The following is a 23,611-nucleotide window of genomic DNA, read 5'->3' on the forward strand; positions in this document are numbered from 1 at the left end:
GTCTGGGTTTGCTCCTCACTCTGAGCCCCAGCCCCTCTCAACCCCTGCGGGGTCTTACGCTCTTCCCCCTTGGGCGGGGTACCTTTGGTCCTTAGATGCTGGGAAAGGGAATCTCCTTCCCCTGCTGGGGCAGGGTCTCCCTTACTTCGGTTCTCTGATCTTTCAAGTCTCACAGCACACCTCCAAGCTCCAGTCCTCTCTCCTTCCTCCTTCTCTCTGACTGTCTGAAGCAGGGGGTTTTATTAGGTTCCTGACAGGGCCTTAATTGACTGCAGGTGCTCCAATTAACCTGTAGCCACCCTCCCTAGTCTCCAGGGAACCACGCCTTAATTAGCCTTGGGTTTATATATTTCCCCTCTAGCACTCTGCCACTGCTCCCTGGCCCTCCTGTATCACATGCCTCCCCCGCTCAACACCACGGGGTTGGGCTACTTGGGACAAGAGACAGTGCTGTCGTGACAGGCTGTCCACGTTGCCATGTTGGTTTCCGGCTTTAAGCTGTATCCGGAAATGGAAAGGTTGTAGGGATAGAAACCATCTAGTCACTCGTGCATTCCTCTCCTTGTTTGTGTGCATCCACTGGAGTGGGGCATGGTCTGTCACAAGGGTGAACCGCCACCCAAGCAGATAGTATCCTAGAATCTCCATGGCCCATTTAACTGGTAAGCATTCCTTTTCTACTACGGTGTACTGTTGCTCCCCGGACAGGAGCTTTCAGCTTAGGTAAAGGATTGGATGCTCCTCATCCCCCACCATCTGTGAAAGGACGGCCCCAAGTCCTACCTCCGAGGCATCTGTTTGTAGGATGAATTCCTTTTTGAAATCCGGGGCTATGAGCACTGGATGGTTGCAAAGGGCCGTCCTTAGATCTGTGAAAGCTTCTTCTGCCGCCTCGGTCCACTTAACTATCTCCGGGTCCCGAGCTCTCATCAGGTCCGTCAGAGGTGCTGCCCTTGTGGCGAAGTGAGGGATGAACCGGCGATACTACCCCACTATCCCTAAGAATGCTCTGACTTGCTTCTTGCGGATCGGGCGAGGCCATTCCTTTATTGCCTCCACTTTGTTCCATTGGGACTTCACCAGGCCCCTTCCGACTACATACCCGAGGTATCTGGCCTCGGCTAACCCTATTGCACATTTGGATGGGTTAGTGGTGAGGCCAGCCTGTCTAAGAATATCTGGTACCGCTTCCACTTTCCCCAGGTGCGTCTCCCAGTCAGGGCTATGGATCACCACATCATCTAAATAGGCAGCAGCATACTTGGCATGGGTCAAAGTAATTTGTCCATCAATCGTTGGAAAGTCACGGGGGCCCCATGGAGCCCAAAAGGGAGGACGGTATATTGGAAAAGGCCATCAGGTGTAGAGAAAGCATTTTTTTCCTTGGCATCCTCAGCCAGAAGGATCTGCCAGTAGCCTTTTGTCAAGTCCAAGGTGGTCAAGTATCGGGCATTGCCTAACTGATCCACCAGCTCATCAATACGTGGTATTGGGTAGGCATCGAATTGGGATACCTCATTTAACTTCCGGAAGTCATTACAAAACCTCAGGCTGCCATCAGGCTTGGAGACCAAGATGATAGAGCTGGACCACTGGCTGTGTGATTCCTCAATCACCCCAAGTTCCAATATCTTCCTTACTTCTGCCCTAATTTCTTCTCTTTTTGCCTCTGGTATGCGATATGGTTTTATCATCACCCTTGCTCCGGGACAGGTGATGATGTGGTGTTGAATCAGCGTCGTACAGCCTAGTTGTGTGGAGAACACGTCTTGGTTCCGCTGGATCATTTCGACGACCTCTGTTCATTGTTCTGGGGCTACTTCGGGGGATATCTTTACTTGCCCTTGTGGGCCATCTGCCTGGGATGGAGCCAGCAGGACGGCCAGGCACGTCTCATGATCGAGCCAGGGTTTCAGTAAGTTGACGTGGTATATCTGCTCTGGTCTTTGATGGTCTGGCTGCTTCACCTTATAATTCACCTCCCCAACGGCTTCCATGATCTCATAGGATCCACGCCAACTTTCTGTTGCTGGTACCAGCACCAGCACCCGTTGCCTGGTTGAAATTTCCATGTTTTTGCCTGACGATTGTAGTAGGTTCGTTGGGCCTCTTGTGCTTTCTCCAAATGCTCTCGTACTATGGGGGTCACTTGGGCTATTCGTTCTCTCATCTGGGCTATGTGTGCAATGACATTCTTCCCCGGATTGCGCTGTTCCTCCCATTCCTCCTTCACAATGTCAAATATGCCACGTGGGTGGCGTCCATACAGTAGCTCAAAGGGGGAGAAACCAGTAGATGCTTGGGGAACTTCTCGTATTGCAAACATCAGGTATGGTAGGAGAGTATCCCAGTCTTTTTCCACCTTGGGCCACCACCTTTCGGATCATGCTCTTAAGAGTGCAGTTAAATCGCTCAACCAGACCATCTGTTTGCGGATGATAGACCGAGGTCCACAAGGCTTGGATGCAGAGCAGGGTACATAAGTCTTGCATTACTCTTGACATGAAGGGAGTCCCTTGGTCTGTCAGGATCTCCTTCAGGATGCCTTCCCTAGCAAAAACCTGCACCGGTTCTTTTGCGATCGCCTTGGACGTGGGGTTTCTTAAAGGAATGGCTTCGGGGTACCATGTAGCGTAGTCCAGGATGACGAGTATGCTTCAGTAGCCGCAGGCCATTCTTTCTAATGGGCCCACTAGACCCATTGCTATCCTTTCAAAAGGAACTTCAATTATAGGAAAGGGTACCAACGGAGCCCTTGACTGAGATCGGGGGCTATGCAGCTGGCACTCTGGGCAGGAGGCACAATAGAGCTGGACTTCTGCCTGTACCCCCAGCCAGTAGAACCTCCTTAGGACTCTATCCAGGGTCCTGTCTGCTCCTAAATGTTCCCCGAACTGATGACTGTGAGCTAACTCTAATACGGCCCTTGTGTGCCTCCATGGCACCAAGAGCTGCTCTACTACTTCCCCCCGTATTGGCACTACCCAATACAACATATCCTGCTTGATTATATAGTATGGCCCTGGGCCTTTGGTTTTCCCTTCTACTGGCACGCCATTTACCTCTACTACCTCCTCCCTCAGGTTCGCATACAGTGGGTCATTGGCTTGGTCGTGCCCAAAACATTCGCGTGTGGGACCTATCTGGCCTGATTCTATTGGATTGGGCTCCCCTCCTTCTCTTGGGGTGCTTGTGCTGAGGGCCGTCTCTGGGTCTCCACGGGGCCTTGTCCCAACCAGGGCAGCTCTCCGGTTTGCCACCAAAATCCTGGTTCCTAATCTTTTGTCTGCCCTCCTTTCTCGTCTGGATTTCTGGGACTTCCTAGGGGGTGAAAATAACTCTGGGGAAAACCCAGCAAAAATTGTGGTAGGGTCATCCATGGGCACCTCAAACTCTGCTTGGGGTTTATATCCCTCCCCTAACTCAATGGGGGAGAGGGGGCGGGGAGTAGGCTCTCAAACCCACGGAAGTCCCTGCCAATTAAGACTAGGTAGGGGAGCTTGGGGACCATCCCTGCAGTCATCTTGGTAATGTTTCCCTGGATCTCAATCCATATTGGAATTGTTGGGTAGAAATTTACTGTGCCGTGGACATATGTCACTCCAGTGCTCTTGCCCCACTAACTTCCCTGAGACCAATGTGACAGCACTCCCAGAGTCCACCAAAGCTATGGTCTGGATGCCGTTCATCTTTACCGTCCTGGTGTACTCATGTGGGGCCATCACGACCCCCACCAGGCTGATTAGGCCACATTGGTCCCCGGGATTCCCCAGATTACACTGCATGGGTTCCTCCCTGTTGGGGCACTGAGCTGCTATATGCCCCAACTCCCCACACCCGTAACAGTGATATCTCATTCCGGAGGTTGCCCTCTGTCCTGGGCCCTCTGACTCGCTCCCCCAACCCTCTCCCCCCAGACCCTCAGGTCCTTTTGGGGCCTCAGGCCACTCCTTGGTGCCTGTTCTTCCAGCAATGGCCTTCCTGGAGTTCCCGATGATCCGGGGCCTCAGGGTCGGGACTGGTTTCCTGAAACGCCGTGTTTCACCTCCCGGGCTTTCGAACAATTCACGGGCTGCCAGTTGTCTCTCTACAAGGGTGACCAGTTCATCATAGTTGGAGGGGTCATTCTGGCCTACCCAGGCTCGGAGGCCCGAAGGTAGTCCCCTCGTATAGTGGTCCAGCACCAGGAGCTCCATCATTTTCTCCGAGCTGAGAGCCTCCGGGCGTAACCACTTCTGGGCTAGGTGGATTAGGTGAAATAGTAGTGATTGCGGTGTCTTATCTTCACAGTACTGCCATTCATGGAACCTCCGGGCTCGCAAGGCTGTCGTTACCTCTGCCCTGGCCAGGATCTCTGCCTTCAGTCGGGGGTAATCTGCCGCCTCCTCTGCGGTCATATCATAGTAGGCCTTCTGGGCCTCCCTGCAAAAAAAATGGGGCAACGATGCCCGACCATTGGTCTCAAGGCCAGGCCTCCCGCAGGGCTGTCCTCTCAAAGGCCAGGAGGTACGCCTCCACACCATCCTCCCGGGTCATTTTCTGCAGACAGTAGCTGGCCCGTATGGTCCGTGTCCCATCATAGCCGCGGCTCAGCTCCGTAAGGGCCTTCACCTTGTTCACTAGTTCCTGCAGCATGGCCCAATCTTGGGTGGTCTGGGTCATCAGCAGGTGATTGGCCTCTTGCTGCAGCCGCATGGCCTCCTGTTGGGCAACTGCCTGGACCCAGGTAGCCTCCTGCTGGGCAGCAGTGGCTTGCACCAGTGCTTCGACCACATCCTCCATCTTCGGGCAGGGTGGTCGTGACCCACCCTGGATTATGTTCGCAGCGCAATAATCCCACTCCTGACACCATGTGTGACAAGATGGTCGATGTTAGTATGGTGGGTCCCAAGCTTTTCTTGGCGGGGGCTAGGATGCCACCCCTTGCCCCTGCTCTTGGGGCGCCGAGGGCCCCACTAGTGGCCCGGGAAGGTGGTAAAGAAGGGAAGCAGGGGAAGGGTCTGGGTTTGCTCCTCACTCTGAGCCCCAGCCCCTCTCAACCCCTGTGGGTTCTTACCCTCTTCCCCCTTGGGCGGGGTACCTTCAGTCCTTAGATGCTGGGGAAGGGAATCTCCTTCCCTTGCTGGGGCAGGGTCTCCCTTACTTCGGTTCTCTGATCTTTCAAGTCTCACAGCACACCTCCAAGCTCCAGTCCTCTCTCCTTCCTCCTTCTCTCTGATTGCCTGAAGCAGGGGGTTTTATTAGGTTCCTGACAGGGCCTTAATTGACTGCAGGTGCTCCAATTAACCTGTAGCCACCCTCCCTAGTCTCCAGGGAACCAGGCCTTAATTAGCCTTGGGTTTATATATTTCCCCTCTAGCACTCTGCCACTGCTCCCTGGCCCTCCTGTATCACAATATTAATGAATTAAGCCTGATGATGGCCCTGTAAGGTAAGAAAAAACTATCTTCTGATTCTCTGAGGATGTAATGATGTCCCCCATTAAGACCACTATAGTTTAGTCCAAGAATATCAGCACTGCTGCAAGTTAGTTTAGTGCACAAACTGTTAGAATATGGAGCAATGGTTGGAACTCTATATTAACCTCATATCTTGTGTGTGCCTACATTTACTTCCACAAAACACTACACAGGGCACAAAGAGGCTGAGACTTGTCCAAAGTCACACAGTAAGACAGTGGGGGGAAAAACGGGGATAGTACTTAGATCTTCTAAGTCGCTGTACTGTGCCTTAACCAAAAGACAATAAAGCAGTATATATATGGGTAAATGTAAGAAGTGGGAAAGAATACCATGATATACGTCTTGGTTTAAAAATAGTGGGGGGAAATTGTGATGCCTTTATCAGGCCCTTTTTACACTTTGGAATGGAGCAGTGTTTAAAAACAGTGTTAAAACAGAGTTTATATACTTCTCCCTCTGAACTGTTTTTAACAGGATTTAGCCAGCTTTATTAACTGAATAAAATAAATAATGTTTACATATAATGTTTGAGGTATTTTATCATTGCAGTCTCAAAGTCCCTGGAATCAAAAGATCTGCTATTTACTAAATCACTTTAAAGAATAAAATCAAAATTGAGTTTTATTTGGCTGATCTCAGACCTCTTTCAATTGGTTCCCCTAGAACTCAGTTCAACTCCAGTCTCATTACTTGGGTTCCTTTATTTGGCATACAACAATGTTACGCTGCGTTGATCCAACTCAAGCATAGGAGGTGGGTATAGGGTGTACCACACATCCGAAGTTACACTGTTTTATGTTTCAGCTTATTTTGTCTGTTGTAAATGGTTCCCTGGGTAACCCTTACCTTAGCTGTCTTTTAGCTTATTGACCCATTTACCTCCCTAATTCTGTCTCCCAAGAAATGAGCCCTTACCCATAGCCAACTACTCATGTCAAGCCAGACCTATAATAGGAGAGACCCAGTTTAATTCCTTAGATTTATCTTTTGGTCATCATGCCATAGTTCATAATTTAGGAAAACTTTAATTGGTCTACTGACAATTTCACTGCAGGCAATCACTATTAAAGGTGAACACAGAGGTCAGGAAGACATAAGGAGCAAAGTTTCCTTACAGAATTTCAGATACAGAACTCTAAAAAAAAAAAAAAAAAAAAAAAAAAAAAAAAACATTTGGTAGTGATTATGCCACTTTGCACAGTTGTGTACTTATTGCATACTTTCCTGGGGCCAGGTGGAACTACTATGTCATCTGTAACTGCAGCCTTTGTTGTCAGTAATCATCTTGATTATCCATTCATAGAGTATATATGTACATATCAGATGTGTCTGGAATCTCCATATAGATACAATTCAGCTTGGCTAAACAGCAGTTCCTATGAATTACGTTTTAATCCACTGTTCCAATAGTAAACTTTGGGATACTATATATACACGCAGACACATAGATACATGTAAGTAAGTGTGATCATTGTGAAAAAGTATAAGGCACTCATGTATACTTGTCAGAGATAATGGGCTATCTGAAGAAGAGATGGGATTTGCAGAGTTTTTTATGCTGTCCATATAAATAATTCTTTAGCTTACCCTGTTGATGTTAGTAAACTACTTTGTAAGCCAACACCATAGAATTCTTCCAAATGAGCATGAGTGCACTCATTGATTTGACCATGTGGATATCAGCTGTAGATGTTAAAGGCCCCAATTCAAGTTGTGGAAAACTTTAAGTGTGAGTTTAACAAGCGAGGCCCTCCTTGAGTGCCTCCTGGTGGCATGAAGGTACCCTACAGATGCCCAGCATCAGTTTCACCCCATTCAGAGTCCCTTCAAACACTCCAACACTCTCTCGGGTTGATAGGCTTGTCCCAAGGTAATTTATTATTATACATGTCTCAAAGATATAAACTAAAGTCCCATATCATAATTCAAAACAACTCTGCTTCTGCTGTCTTTTGTCACTCTAAAATCTTCTTCAGTCCCTAATCTTCCTTCAAATGGAGGGTTCTTGGTTTATTCCCATCATCCCCAGTAAAGTTCAAAGGTTAAAATGAAGCAATAACATAAACAACATCCGCCCACTTTGGGCTTAATGAAAGTCTCATATCCTTCCTGGGTTCTTTCCCAGTCCCTGCTCCTTGTACGGGACAGTGGCCACAAAGCCTCTCTCCATGGCCTTCCTTCACCCCTGCACTCATAAACATTGGCAGGAAATGCCCCCTCTCCCACTCTGGAGGCCACTGACTTCCTTCAACCTCGTTTTCTTCCAGATCCCTGCCCCTTATATAGGATGATAGCCACAGGCGGACTCCCTAGCTCTTCCTATGGCTCTGGAGTCGCCACCATCCATGTCTCCCATATTTCTGACCTGTCTCTCCTCTCTCCTGGCTCCCCAGACTCCTTATATAGCTCCTGACCCCTAATCAGGCCTAGTCATAGCAAACCAGTTCAGTAACCCTCTGACACTGGCTTAAGTCCAGTCCTATTTAGCAAAGCACTTAAGAACACGTTTAAGTCATATTTCAACTTCAATGAGACTTAAGCACATGCTTCAAGTTAAGTATGTACTTAAGTGCTATAGTGAATTTGGGCCACAGGCAGTAATGTGGATAGTGTATTTTATGTCATTTTCCAATGACAGTATACAGTTTATCATCACTGCTTGTATTCTTAACTCAATTTTTTCCCATATGAAAACTTATTTTTAAATGCATTATTTACTGCAAGACTCACTGCAAACAAAGTATTGAAACCTGTTCCAGTTCTAATATGATGTGCTAACACTGTCAACTTCGTAATACACACTTTTGCCCTAGGAAAAGAAAGTTTTGGAGAAACAACTGGAGTGACGAATACCACAGGCTAAGGACTTCAACATGGAACTGCGTCTTTTCTTAGAAAAAAAATAGGGGAAATAAATGAAATCTAAAACGATATGGCTATGCCTCTTGGGTATGTTTTTTAGGAGACTCCATTGTTATTATTAGCTTCTTTCATTGTTTTCTACACCAATTATTCTTGATGAACTCAGTATAATTTGTACAAAATTCACCTGAATTTCTTTCATGCCTCAAAAAGTTTAATAAAAAAGAATTTTTCAGCTTAAAACAAGGATGAATATTTGGTATTTTACTGTTCTTTTTGCTCCAATTTTAAGCCTAGCCATTCGACTCCATTCTCAACCTACTTTAATTGGAAGGAAAGAAAATTATTAACACTTACCACCACCAAGAGTGCAAGAATCCTGGGGGCTCCCCCAATGTGATGTTTTTTTCCCATCTTATCTGAAAGGAATAAAAATCAAGTATTTTATGCTTTTCCACTCAGTCTGAACAAGATACATTAACTAATCAACCAGATAGGAAAGAGATAATAGATGATTGTGCAGTTAGAAAAATATTTATCATCATGAATTTGGGATGACCACATAACTTAACACATCGTACCACCATGTACTCAGCACTTGTCACATATTTTGCAGAAAACCTGTTTTAGAAATGTTTTACAGTGTTTTTAAAATTTTTATTGGTACTACATTTTGTATCCCTCTGCCCTTAAACTAGATGTTTTAGTTAAGCCCAAATGTACAGGTATGAGAGAGAAATTAAAAGTAATACATTTAAAAATATCTCTAAAAATTGTATACAGTGCACATGAGTCAGAGAATTTTAAGAAAAACTCAAGATGCTCCAAGGGTAATCCTAATGGCTCAGCAGGTGGCAGTCTTCCCTCCAGGTCCAAATTGCACCAGTATTTCAGCGTGGTAAGGAGCACTGTAGTAGTGCTAGAGGTAACTAATATTCAACAGTAATTTTCACAAAGGTACAGCTGTTAGGTAGAAGAGAATATCTAAAAATAGGAATTTAGCTACGACATAGGGGATATCACAAATCCCTCCACTAGTTACAGTTGGATATAGTATTATTTACTTGCTGTCCTAAAATATGGAGAAGTATTGGTGTTTAAACATGCAACATTATGATAGAGAGGTAGCAGCGATTCTATGTCAGTGGTGAATGAAATGAGTTCTACTTTGTGAAGTGCTTGGGGGTCCTTTGGTATGAAAGGTGGTGATGTATAAAAATAATATTCTTAATAAAATGGACAATGGTTAAAGCTTGGATTTTTCAGAAGAAAAGTTTGAGACAGTTTGGTACCTAACTCCCATTGAATTTCAAGGCCCAATTCTCAAGGAATTTCAAGAACAGCTGATCAGACACCTAGAAGGTCTGCATATAGCTGGCAAGAAGAGGATACACACAGCCAAAGGTCATCCCAAACAAGCACCAATAAATCTGTTCTACCATGTTATGATGTATTGTGTAAATGCTGCTTACTTAACAGTAAAACTATTTTATAGGGTTTTTTTTTAATTTATTGGGACTATTTTTTATATCCTTCTGCTGGTAAAGTCAGTTACTATGAACTAACTACACAGGGCTCAGGAGGAAACATAAATAACGATAGCTAGGGATATAAAAAGCATCCTTTCAAATATAGAAATCCTGCGTAAACTATACCAGATAAAGTGTAAATTGGAATAAAAGGCAAAGCAAGAAGTATAAAAACAATTTTTTAAAAACTCTTCAAATGCACTGGAATCTAGAAGACTACATGCATCCATTGGGAATAACTTGAAAAATTAAGTAAATCACCTGGAACAGATGCGATTCTTCAACGGGTTCTAAAATAAACATAAAGTAATGTACTAAGAAAGATGTGCAGTATGTACTTAACACCAAAATTGTTCATGAAGACTGGAAAGTCATTGATCTGGAGTAAAATTCATACCTGTGCAGAGGGCCAACATAAAGCCTATGTACTACTTAAATCCTTCAAAACATGGCTTGAGGGGGATTTAATTGGTGCTTAGGCTTTGTGCTGGCCCTCTTCACAGGGGTACATTTCACCCCAGTCAGCATCTTCAAAACAAGAGCCTGTGGAATAAGCTCTCTCTTATTTTTTATGAATATTATATGTTCTTCTGTTTACCTGCTGGATATTAATCTGTCTGACTGCATAGATTTAAATCTAAAGAGTCTGTTAGGAAGAGCAGGCAGGAAATGAAACAATTCCAGAGATATCTTCAGGGAAAATATCAAGGGTCCTTAAGAGAACAATGAGCAGGCTATTAATAGGGAAATACCTATCTTACTGTCACCAGCCAGATAATTTTTCCAGGACTAGGAGAAAAGACACTGAACTGTTAAAAAAGCCCTGCATAGAGAGGAAGGGGCATGGAGAGTGAGTGAAAAGCAGCTGGGGGAAAACACTGGGACAGATACAAGGGAAAGAGAACCTGCTGCAGGGGAGCCTGTCCCTACCAGCCCAGATGTCGGGTTATCCGGGCTAGGTGGAAGTTACCAAAACTAGCAAGGAAAGGATAAGGTATAGGTAAGACCCAGGTGTGTAGGTCGTTTGCTGTTTTACCCGTTTTCTTCACTTGTTACCATCCTTTGGTGAATAAACAATACGTTGGTTTTGGAAAAGCTGTTTTGAGTCACTTTATCAATTGTTGGTCACATCTCCTGAAGGAAATTCTCTTGCAGGAATCAAGCCCTGCTAGAGGAGCCACAGTTGATTAATAGGGGGGCTGCAACGCAGAGATCCAATCTAAAAGTGATTGACCTCCAAAGTTCCACCCTTTAAAGAGGTTAAGGAAGCAAAGCCTGTCTCCTGAGGGGTGCACTTGAGAGGGGACTATGAAAGGGTCCAAAGTGCAGCTCACCCTGTAACTATGACAGAACCCAAGGGGATTCTAGGACTACTGTGAATCTCAGTTCTAAGAAAATTCATTTAAAAAACAGAGTATCACAAAATCTGGGAAAGCTTAAAAAAAATTCCTTAGGACATTATTTTACAGACTAATTGATTGCAATGTCAGATTTCCTGATATCCATCTGAAATTTTCCCTTTCTTAATTTTGTCCCATTACTCATAGTTACACTCTTGTACAACTTTAAATAATGATCTTTGTTGCTTACACTTTTCAAATAGGTATAAACTGTTAGTCATCGCTTAGCTAAGCTATACATATTTAGTTCTTTTAGGGCCAAATTCTCAACCTCAGAACTGTTCTAAATTATTTTGGCCTTAAATAGCCCCACGGACTGTTATGCTCAGTTGAGAACTGCTAGAACACATAGGTGCTCTAGCCATGCCTCTTTCTTCTTGCCCTGCTTCCTAAACTGGAACCAGAAGAGAATGTGGCTTAAGAGTGCCTCCTATGTAGGGTGACCAGACAGCAAGTGTGAAAAATCGGGACGGGGGTGGGGGGAAATAGGAGCCTATATAAGAAAAAGCCCCAACCATCGGGACTGTCCCTATAAAATCGGGACATCTGGTTACCCTACTACTATGTAACCTGCAAATCCCCCACACCATAAGAATCTTAATTTGGCCTGGTCTGATGGGTTTGTAGTCCCATTGCACCTATGGATCAAAACAAAGAGGACAAAGCATGCTGGAGAATCTAAGTCTTCATCTTCCCTTACAAATTAATCATCCAGCTGACTTCATTTTTGTTGCTCTTCTCTCATTGCCCTCTCATTCGCCAATATAATTCTCATAACAAGATATTCAGAACTGAATGTAGCAATTCAGATGCACCAAACCTATATAGGAAAAAAAAGACTATCTTGTTATCTGTGATACAGAGATGCATCATGTGCACCACAAAACTGAACTGTTTCTTTTGGCACCCATATTGCATTGCAAACACATATCTAATCTGCTATCCACTATCACTCTCTTATCTCTTTCATCATTTCTGCTTGCCAGGATTCTCTCCCCCACTGATTTATCTGTTTTGGATTATTTCCCCTCCAAATGTATTAGTGTACAGTTTTCGAGATGAATCATATTTTATTATTTTCAGCCCAGATTTCTAATCTTTCTATGTCACTTTGTATTATTTTAAAATTTATGATAATTGTAATTTATCCCAACATAGTATCTTCTATAAATGCCATCAATGTTCTGTTTACTCCTTCTTCTACACCATTAATGAAGAAGTTAAATGAAGTCCACAGATCTTTGCAGTATTTAGTAGATACCGCATACCAATTCAATGTTGCTATTTATCACGGCCTCTTGTTCATGATAATTCAGCCACTATTAGTCCATATTACAGTGCTTCTGTCTTCTCAGATTTAAATTAATTTTGACAGCAAGATTTTGGGAGACACCATAGTGAAGGCTTTTCCAAAATTCAAATGTCATACCTAAAATGTTCCCCTCATCTACTCACTTTGCAAACCTACCCTAAAAACAAAATAAGCAAAGCTTTATCCTGCAAAATTTATTCCTTATAAATGAATGCTGTTTTTGCTGAGACAAATTATCCTATTAATTTTTTATATTTTTCTCTTAATTATTTTGCCCCTACTTTAATAGAGAGAAAAACTGGATATATCAGATGGTAACTGCTGGAAACACTCTTTACTTTAAAAAAAACAAAAAGTTCTACCACAAATTTGCTTTTCTCCAGTCTTCCAGTGGCATGCCAGTTGTCCAGGACTGTTCAAAAAGTCATCAGTAGCAAAATAAATTTATTACTATTTGAATCTGTGCCACCTGGGACAACTGATTTTGAGATGTGGAAATTTTCCAAGTTATTACCTTGCCTGCTCTTTATTCAGTGCTGTTTTCCCAAGCTCTTCTTTACTTCCCACTTGTCAACTTATTTTCTTAAATATTCTTGTTAAAGAGAGATTTTAAAAAGGAGTTCAGTATCTCTGACACACTTGTCATTTTTTCCTATCATAAACAAAGGTTTCTGAGAACTAATTTACTTGGATTTTCAAAAGACTTACAGAGTCCTTTAACAAAGACTATGAAGACAAAATTAACATAGGGTAAAAGGCAAAAGTACCATCAGGTGTTAAAACTGGTTAATCAACAGGACACAAGTAGTTATAATACATAATTGCTTCTTGAAATTATGAGAAGTTGTTAATTGGTATCATAGGGATATGTACTGAGACTATTGCTGGTCAACATTATCTATGGAGTATATACAACAGGGACAGTCTGGAAATATAATATAGTATAAAACATTTCATTGCCATGTGTTTAGAATGGCTGCATTATCCACAGGTGGTGAAACCATGAGTAAGTTATACAGGTCATCCCAAGCAAATACTAATAAAATTATGTATTCCCTAAATGCCACATTTGTTACAGAAAACAAGTGGGATCTTTATGTGGTGAAAGACATGGAGGGACGGGGTACAAATCACACCAGTGAATTGTTTTGCGAAGTTGGGGATGCCTTGTGCCAGAGATGGGTGAACACCTGGTTAGCACAGACTTAAAAATCCAAGTTTATCAGTATAAACTGATATCCACTGTGTTGTTTTATTCCTTTTTTTAAAAACCCATATACAGTTATTCTATTTGCATACACTATCAAAATTGTGAAAGAGAAGAAAACAATGGGAAACGTACCTCTGATAAAAATGTCTGGGCAGATTTCTGTGCTCCTACATGGAGCAGATATTCATATACATACAGTGCTAACCTGGAAAATGAATGAACAAAAGGTATTCAGTATAGAAAATCTGTTTGTTGTTTGCTCTGGTTTGGTTTGTTGCTTTTTTTTTTTCTTTACGAATAGTCTCAGAAATTAACATATTGAACTATGTACTGCTCGATTGCAGAAAACATCATGTACTAAAAGTGTCAGATCTACTATTATCTCAATTCTCAACTTTTAAACTAGAGTATGTGGGTCAATCGTAGCAGAGCTGTTTAAATAGCACTTAACAAAATATTAGTAAAAAAACCCAAATTAGTCTATGTCAATATTTTAATGATATTTTGGACAGATGCCCAGTTAGCTCATAGCAGTTCAGTTACTGCTGCTCTATATTTATCCACACCAAGCCAAGCCTGCAATAAAAAATACAACATATCCGTAAATTATAGCAATACTGAATTTTTTTTTCAAAGCAATTTTTACCTGTGGAAGGTACCAAGCAGTTAGCACCTTTGACCAATATCCTTTGTTTATTTACAGAACATGTAAACCACAGACTGCAGTAGTAAAAGCTTCCTTTGCTTAATCAATAATCAATGCACCCCCAACTCTGTTGTGGAGGGAGGGACCATCTCCCTAGGGGAAAATGTGAGTTAATCATAAAATTCACTGAATCCCTTGTATTTCTACTGAGATTGACGGTAAGGGTGTCAGTTATGGTCACAGCTCTGGAATGAGCTCCACGAAAGTAGACCCCCAGCCAGGCAAATCACCACTAAAATCAATGAGGCTCCATGAAGAGCTCATTGCATGGTTGGGGCAGATTTTGTGAATACCTGTGCACTAAAACCAGGGCTGAGAACACCATCTCACATAGCCCACAGAAATGGCAAAGCTCAGGCCCTAATAACACAAACTGGATTTGAATCAGTGACCTATAGGTGAAAGGCTTTCTATCCCACTACCTTTTCCCAAAAGAAACCTCTCCCTGGCATATCACTTTTTCTCACAATGCAGCAGTTTAAGATCTTTCCAGTATACATTTCTTTTTGGGGGGGATTTACATCTCTTCTGAAAAAACTGCTCTGCACAGAAATTGTATGTAAAATGTCTCTGCCCAAGAAAGGAAAGGGAGTCTGGCTATTACGCTGTTTTAAGGGTGTATTTCTAAAACAGAAAATGGCTTGGTTTTTCATTATACAAGCAATCTGAGAAGAATTTGAACTAAATGCTGTCACTGTTTTTAAAAGATTTATATTAAAAAATGTAGTGGTACTAAAAAAAGAGGTACAAAAGAGAGGTAGAGAAAGTTTAGTACTGCTCAGGACAGTTCATTTTACCACTTGGTCAGATAATGTTCAGAATCAGCAAAGGCACTGATTGATTGCTACAGTAATTAATAGTCTATAAAATGTGACAATATAAAATACAAGGGAGAAGTTCCAAAATACAGATTTTTCTTGATTCATATTTTGCTTAGAGTATTCAGTCTCCTCTACTATATCTCCAGTATCATAAATAAAACTATAGATTTGATTTCTCCTGTATGTCTTAAAGTAACAAAACCCTTGATTCCTTCTAGTCTTAGCCCTGAAAGTGGTGGTAATACGCACATTTTTAAATTCAGGAATATCATGTATTTACAAAATAATACTGATATTAATTTGCATTAAACACCATTCTCATAACACTATAGCGGGGAAAGTATTTTAAGCATTTTAATAGGCTACTTATTGTTAGGTGCTCAATTACTAACGAGGCTCTCAGAGATTGGGATGGGTGCCAATAAAAGAACCTGGAGAGATAGAAGATCATTCATACTGTAGTTTCTCACTCCTAACATACGTTTTCATTATTTAATCCAGAGTTGATGGGTTACCTGGCTCCAACTTGTCAGACTACAAGTGTGAACAAGAAAACTGAAACTTGGTGACTTAATTCTTTCTACTTGTATCCTCATTCAAATTTTAAGAAATTTGTGGATGTAGCCAAAATCTAAAACCAGAATGATCCAAAAGGGAAAGAAATGAAATTTTTATAAAAATAATCAGGATAACTTGACACTTAAAAACTTCTGAGACACAGAAGCTGTTTTTTTTCTTCTTCTTTGTTTTTTGTTAAAAACAGCATAATCTCTGTTAGTTTAAATCCACAGTCTAGATGTAAAAGGATCGATAGGGCCATATTCTTTCTCTCATTGCAAAGGAAAACAGGAAAGCACAAGAACCAAAAGTTTATTGAAGAAACACCAAAGTCATAAGACTACCATCTACACCAGGGGTAGGCAACCTGTGGCACGCGTGCCAAAGGCGGCATGTGAGCTGATTTTCAGTGGCACTCACACTGCCCGGGGGTCCTGGCCACCAGTCCGGGGACTCTGCATTTTAATTTAATTTGAAATGAAGCTTCTTAAACATTTTAAAAACCTTATTTACTTTACATACAATAATAGTTTAGTTATATATTATAGACTTATAGAAAGAGACCTTATAAAAACGTTAAAATGTATTACTGGCATGCGAAACCTTAAATCAGAGTGAATAAATGAAGACGCGGCACACTACTTCTGAAAGGTTGCCGACCCCTGATCTACACAAAGCTTCAGCAAATATTGTACAAAGATATCTAACCTACACTATAGTACTTTAATATTTTTTTAAAAATTGTAAATCTCATCCAAAGACTCCTGGATCCACCCTGTGAAGCAGACAACACGCTATTGGAGCTCCGGTATTAAGCACACCTCTTTTCTGCCCTATATGCTCCTCTAGCCAGTGTGTATTTTGAAAACCCAAGGCTTCCACCTAGCATTCCCACAGACCAAAAAACAAAACAAAAAACAATCCCAGTTCTAAAAGCTCTACCTTTTACAGTGTACAGTGAGTATACTCTGCAAATTAAAATAAGGGATTTATAATAATGCCACAGACTTTCTGAGATGAATTATTACATCCTGGTTTAAATGATCAAAGTAGTAACTGTGGGAAGAAAAGGTGGAACAATATGCAAAAATACCTTGTCCACATGAAAAACCGGTTCAGATTTCAAGGGAATAAGACATAAGATATCCCTGATTTTAGGTCTTGAAGAAGACTCTCCTGTGGGAAACTAAGGTTAGGATCATATTTATTGAGTGATTGCACAGTCCCACTGGTAGAAACGTCTAGGACCAATTCGGAGGAACAGCTTCCTTGTACAAAAGTGAAGCAGGAGGAAAAGCACAGGCTAATCCAATTGGTTCTTATCTCTAATTTTTTTACATCCCTTGTTGTTATTCTTTCAGGAAATCTTTAGGGAAATTAGCATTATAAATTCATCCAAAAATAAATGTATTTGCCTCAGAAATAAAAAGAAAGATAATACTGTTTTCTGCATTAGCCACAGCAGAGGGATCAACGAAAACTGAATCTCTGTGGAAAGACAGTTGAAGAAATCAAAAAAGTTGTAATACAGAGCTACAGTGCAACAAGGGGGATTAAGGGAGGTAGTGACTACAACTACACAATGAAGAAAGACTAGAATAAGGAGGTTAAAATGGACATAATCTAGGCATATAAAATTAACAGACAGATAAAATTGCTGATTAATTTTCTGGGCTGGTATCTAAGAAAAGAACAGTGAGACAAACTTTGCCTCAGAAGGGCTCAGGCCCGAAGTGATTTTTACAAGGAATGTCTTTACTTGACAGACTAGTGTAAGAAATGGACTACCAAACAGCAAGTATTAATGTCAAGCTGTCACACTCCCTTACTAGCTGATAGTAAGTACCTAGGCTGAGGTAAAGCACGGTGACTAGTACAGCTTCTCCCATCCTAAAATTTTCTGCAGCAAAATTTTTATATAGGTCAAGTTTTTCTCAGGTTTAGTCTCAGTTATGACAGGCAGAGTCTCTCAAAGCCTTTTGGTGTCATCCAGCTTGAGAACATAGCAACTACCAACATGTTGATCAGCGGTGTCAGAGGTTTGCTGATATACCTCTTCTATGAATTCAAGACTATTTTTTCTGGATACCCTCAATGCTGGAATTTTGCTACGCTGGTTTGTTTTTCTGTTTGCTTCTGCTCTTCCTTTGAGACAGTGTACAAAGAAAAATAGAATCACAGCTGGAAGGGACCTTGAGAGGTCATCTAGTCTCACTCCTATGCTGAGGCAGTCCCAAGTATACTTAGACCTTCCTAAATGTAGTACTTTGTACTTTGTACTTGTCTTTACAGAATTTCATCTTGTTGATTTCAGATCAATTCTCCAATCTATCACAGTCATTTTGAATTCTAATCCTGTCCTCCAACGTGCTTGCAACCCCTTCCAGCGTGGTGTCATCCACAAATTTTATAAGCATACTGTTCATTCCATTATCCAAGTCATTAATGAAAATGTTGAATATTACTGGCCCCGGCAGAGACACCTGCTGAACCTCACCAGATACATCTTTCCAGTTTGATAGTGAACAATTGATAACTACTCTTTGAGTACACTCTTTCAATCAGTTATGCACCCGCCTTGTTGTAATTTAATCAAGACCACATTTCCCTAGTTTGCTTATAAGAATGTCATGTGGAACTGTGTTAAATATCTTACTAAAATCAAGATATATCACATTTACTGTTTCCCCTCATCTGCTAGGCCAATAACCCTGTCAAAGAAGGAAACGTGATAAGAAACATCCATGCAGATTCCAAAACTGAAACACCCTTTAAGTCATTCTGGTCAATTAGTCACCACCTGAAGGTACTACCAGGAAATCAACAGTAATAATTCTAAGTATGTTGCAGGACTAACTTGTTAGATAATAGGGACAAGATGCTGAAAAGGATATAAGTAAGTTTAATGAGAACCTATTAACTTAAAGTAAAGCACTTCAGCAAATAGGTCCATTGATTAAAATTATATAACAAACTCCTTCACCTTCAAATCAAGGGATTAGGAAGAAAACTAACTTTCTATAAAGCAATGCATGAAAGTCTGAAAGCCCCAGTCTCTTTCTGGCTTTGTAGAATCCTGAAAGCCATACCCTGATTGAAAAATCAGTACCCTTAAGCCATACTTTTTGGCAGCAAGGAGGTTATTGTCAAACAGCTTTTTTGAAAAGGATTCACTGAGAAAATACAAGACTACAGTGTCTTCATTTACTTATCTTAAAATTATATTTTATCTCTTGTAACCACAAGTTGACATTTGAGAAACAGAAAACTTGGCCTAGCTGTAAAGACAGACTTAAGATATCCCAAATTCTAACTCTCGGGGTACATCTCTCAAAGGGAGTGAGTAGGCAAACTACCTTGAATCTATATTGCTAAAGCAGGCAACAAGAATAGAAATGCAAAGCAGCTTTAACTCTGGTTGTTTCCTGAAGTTCAAGGGCTGGGGTCAGAACAGTAAGATGATTGTAAGAATTCAGATTCCATTTTCTTAATCCAGTTGGAGACAGGCAATCATTACATATGGCCAGGGAGATTTAAGGCAAAAGAAAGTAAGTAGGGCTGTCGATTAATCGCAATTAACTCATGCGATTAACTCAACAAAATTAATCGTGATTAGAAAAATGAATCGTGTTTAATCACACTGTTAAATAATAGAATACCAATTGAAACTTATTACATATTTTGGATGTTTTTCTACATTTTCAAATATATTGATTTCTATTATAACACAGAATACGAAGTGTACAGTGCTCACTTTATATTATTTTTATTACAAATATTTGCACTGTAAAAATGATAAACAAAAGAAATAGTATTTTTCAATTCACCTCATACAAGTACTGTAGTGCAATCTCTGTCATGAAAGTGCAACTTACAAATACAGATTTTTTTGTGTTATATAACTGCACTCAAAATCAACACAATGTAAAACGTTAGAGCCTACAAGTCCACTCAGTCCTACTTGTTGTTCAGCCAATCACTAAGACAAACAAGTTTGTTTACATTTATGGGAGATACTGCTGCCCGCTTATTAATTACAATGTCATCTGCAAGTGAGAACAGGCGTTCACATAGCACTGTTGATATTTACGTGCCAGATATGCTTAACATTTGTATGGCTCTTCATGCTTCGGCCATCGTTACAGAGGACAGGCTTCCATGCTGATGACCCTTCTTAAAAAAATAATGTGTTAATTAAACTTGTGACTGAACTCCTTGGGGGAGAACTGTATGTCTCCTGCTCTGTTTTACCCACATTCTGTCATATATTTCATGTTATAGCTGTCTCGGATGATGACCTAGCACATGTTGTTTGTTTTAAGAACACTTTCACTGCAGATTTGACAAAATGCAAAGAAGACACCAATGTGAAATTTCTAAAGATAGCTACAGCATTCGACCCAAGGTTTAAGAATCTGAAGTGCCTTCCAAAATCTGAGAGGGATGAGGTGTGGAGCATGTTTTCAGAAGTCTTAAAAGAGCAACACTCTGATGCAGAAAGTACAGAACCCAAACCATCAAAAAAGAAAATCAACCTTCTGCTGGTGGCATCTGAGTCAGATGATGAAAATGAACATACATCAGTCCGCACTACTTTGGATCGTTATTGAGCAGAACTCTTCATCAGTATGGACGCATGTCCTATGGAATGGTGGTTGAAGCATCAAGGGATGTACGAATCTTTAGTGCATCTGGCACGTAAATATCTTGCGACGCCGGCTACAACAGTGCCATGCAAATGCCTGTTCTCACTTTCAGGTGATATTGTAAACAGGAAGCAGGAAGCATTATCTTCTGCAAATGTAAACAAACTCATTTGTCTGAGCGATTGGCTGAACAAGAAGTAGGACTGTGTGGATTTGTAGGCTCTAAAGTTTTGCATTGTTTTATTTCTGAATGTAGATTTTTTGGTACATTTGTAAGTTCAACATTCATGATAAAGAGACTGCACTACAATACTTGTATTAGGTGAATTGAAAAATATTATTTCTTTTGTTTTTTATAGTGCAAATATTTGTAATAACAAATAAATATAAAGTGAGCACTGTACACTTTGTATTCTGTTTTGTAACTGAAATCAATATATTTGAAAATGTAGAAAACATTCAAAAATAGTTAAATAAATGGTATTCTATTATTGTTTAATAGCGTGATTAATCTTTTTAATCGCTTGACAACCCTAAAACTAAGGTTATTTTCCTTGCTCTGTATAGCTATGTGTCCCAATTAAACAATATGGTTTAATTGAAGTTCTGGTTATACATAATCACAAGCTAGAATGTTATAAAGTTAATGTGGTAGAGCCAAAACCTCCTGTTCCTATTACTTGGCACAGTGGCAAAGTGGTATTCCAAGTATACTTTATGTAACTCTTGATATCCTCAACAGCTAGAGTTATCTTATTGTTGTGCTAGGAAGTTGTTGTCCCTTTTATATAAAATCTACCACAAGGGAATAAGTGAGATCACAAGAAACTGTCAATATATTTCTTGTGCGAGTAGATTGTGTACGTTCATTGTGGCAATAGCCATTACGCCGTGAAAGTCTGACACCTGGCATAAAAGGATGATAGAATATTTCAACTGTGAATATCACAGAAATTAATCTGTCACTTTTGCTATGTTTCTTTTTTTTTTTTTACATGTTAGATACTCAGGGAAAATTTTGTATGAGAAAATATCCTATCTGAGCTTAATATTAACAATAAACAGGAAAGGGAAAATTGATAAGTGATTAATCCATAATATAGTAAATAGCCATATGTAATATTTTTGGGAGGGGAGGGGCAATAGCAGAAGAACAGCACACATTTTAAAAAGGATGAGGCAAACAATTACTCCATAATCCCTCCTCCTATCTGAGATCTCGTTGATTTACTAACTTAAAAATAAGGTTTCAGAGTAGCAGCCGTGTTAGTCTGTATCCGCAAAAAGAACAGGAGTACTTGTGGCACCTTAGAGACTAACAAATTTATTAGAGCATAAGCTTTCGTGGGCTACAACCCACTTCTTCGGATGCATTAAAAATAAGGTTTATCTTTAAAGTAAGAGATTGCAGGATTGGGCCTGTATTTAAAAATATTATAACAACTGAAAAATGGTTTTAACTTTGAAGCTTCCTAAATAAGATTTTTTAGTATGCTTTCTCAAACTTATTTCTTTGTTAGTTTTCAAAATTGCTCTATACCTCAATTTAATTTTTTTTTTAAATGTGGAACTTTTTAAAATCAGAAGTTGAGTTATACACATGGGGAAAAAAAGTACAGCAAGTTTTGAGGCCCCAATACAATTATTTCATAAATTCATCCTGCTCTGAATTGTAAATTTAACTTTTAAAAAAAAAATCTTTTTCTTCATGGTAGTTCCATTCTAGCAGCTATGCTTGTTGTTCACATGGTGTTCCAGGCCTGCTCAGGGTCTGATTATGAACTCTTTACTCCAATGAGAAAGCTGTTATTTGTGCGATTAGACCCACTGAAATTAATTGGACTACTTGTGCAAGTAGCTGCTTGCCATTGTCAGTGAGCTGCTCTAGGGTTCATGTTCTTAAACCCTAATCCCAAATACATATACTCTCTGACTCAATACTGCCTGATACCCAAATTTTATTATTATTTAATTATTTAAAAATAAAAGACTTCATTTAACAGGATTACGATCCACAGTACTTGCCAACTAATGAATGGGCCTTTATTACCCAGAACCATGGTGCTGTCTTGAAGATTGGCCCCCACAGTGGCAAGGTTGTCAGGCAGGAAGCACAAGCCTGCAGAGCTCCAGCCTAAACTAGGGATTTGTCTACACGATAGGAGTTACAGCAGCATCGGTATAGTGCAATAGCGATCCCGCTGTAACCTTCTAGTGTAGATGCACACTATAGAGACAGAACGGATTCTTCCGTTGTCACTGTGGTAACCCCACCACCCAGAGTGACCGTAGCTCAGTCGATGGAAAAATGCTTCTAATGACCTAGCCACATCTACACCAGAGGGGTTAGGTCAGCATGGCTGCAGTACTCAGGGTTGTGGATTTTTCACACCCCTGAGCACTGTAGCTACATCGACTTAAGTTTTAAAGTGTAGACCTGGCCTGGGTAAATAGATTGTATTCAAAAACCTGTTAACAAACAAACACATTTTAAGTGATATAGTAGACAGTGTTAACACTTTTAGAAACATGTAAACTAGTTAACTCCATTCTAGGGTTCATCACAACCAGCTAATATACTGGTAAAGATGCTAACCCAGGTCTACTCTACTGAAGAGAGAACATAAGAATGGCCATACTTGCTCAGACCAATGATCCATCTAGACCAGTATCCTGTCTTCCAATAGCAGCCTGTGTCAGATGCTTCAGAGGGAATGAACAGAACATGGTAATTATTGAGGGATCCATCCTCTGTTGTCCAGTCCCAGCTTCTAGCCATCAAAGGCTTAGGGACACCCAGAGCATGGGATTGTGCCTCTGACATCTTGGCTAATAGCCATTGATGGACCTATCCTCCATGAACTTCTCGAATTCCTTTTTGGACCTAGTGATACTTTTGGCCTTCACAACATCCCTTGACAACGAGTTCTACAGGTTGACTGTGTTGTATTAAGAATTACTTCCTTATGTTTGTTTTAAACCTGCTGTCTATTAATTTCATTGGGGTATCCCTGGTTCTTGTGTTATGTGAAGGGATAAATAACACTGCTTTAAAAATATGTTAGTAACAAAATGTGTATGACCTATTTACCTAGTCTAAACAGG

General features: G+C 40.8%; 1 protein-coding gene across 1 annotated transcript in view; it reads right to left on the reverse strand.

Annotated features, from left to right (window-relative positions):
- SSBP2 (single stranded DNA binding protein 2) overlaps positions 1-23,611 on the reverse strand; it is a 283,155-nt gene that overhangs the window by 197,836 nt on the left and 61,708 nt on the right. Inside the window, exons 2-3 of the mRNA XM_024217035.3 lie at positions 13,908-13,980; positions 8,682-8,743 (exon numbers count right to left, since the gene is read on the reverse strand). Coding sequence (XP_024072803.1) covers positions 8,682-8,743; positions 13,908-13,980 — 135 coding nt within the window. The remainder of the gene's footprint in view (positions 1-8,681; positions 8,744-13,907; positions 13,981-23,611) is intronic.

This window comes from Terrapene carolina, unplaced genomic scaffold (genome assembly GCF_002925995.2).
Source record: "Terrapene carolina triunguis isolate 2854851 unplaced genomic scaffold, T_m_triunguis-2.0 Scaffold69, whole genome shotgun sequence".
In the NCBI taxonomy this organism is placed as follows: domain Eukaryota; kingdom Metazoa; phylum Chordata; order Testudines; family Emydidae; genus Terrapene; species Terrapene triunguis.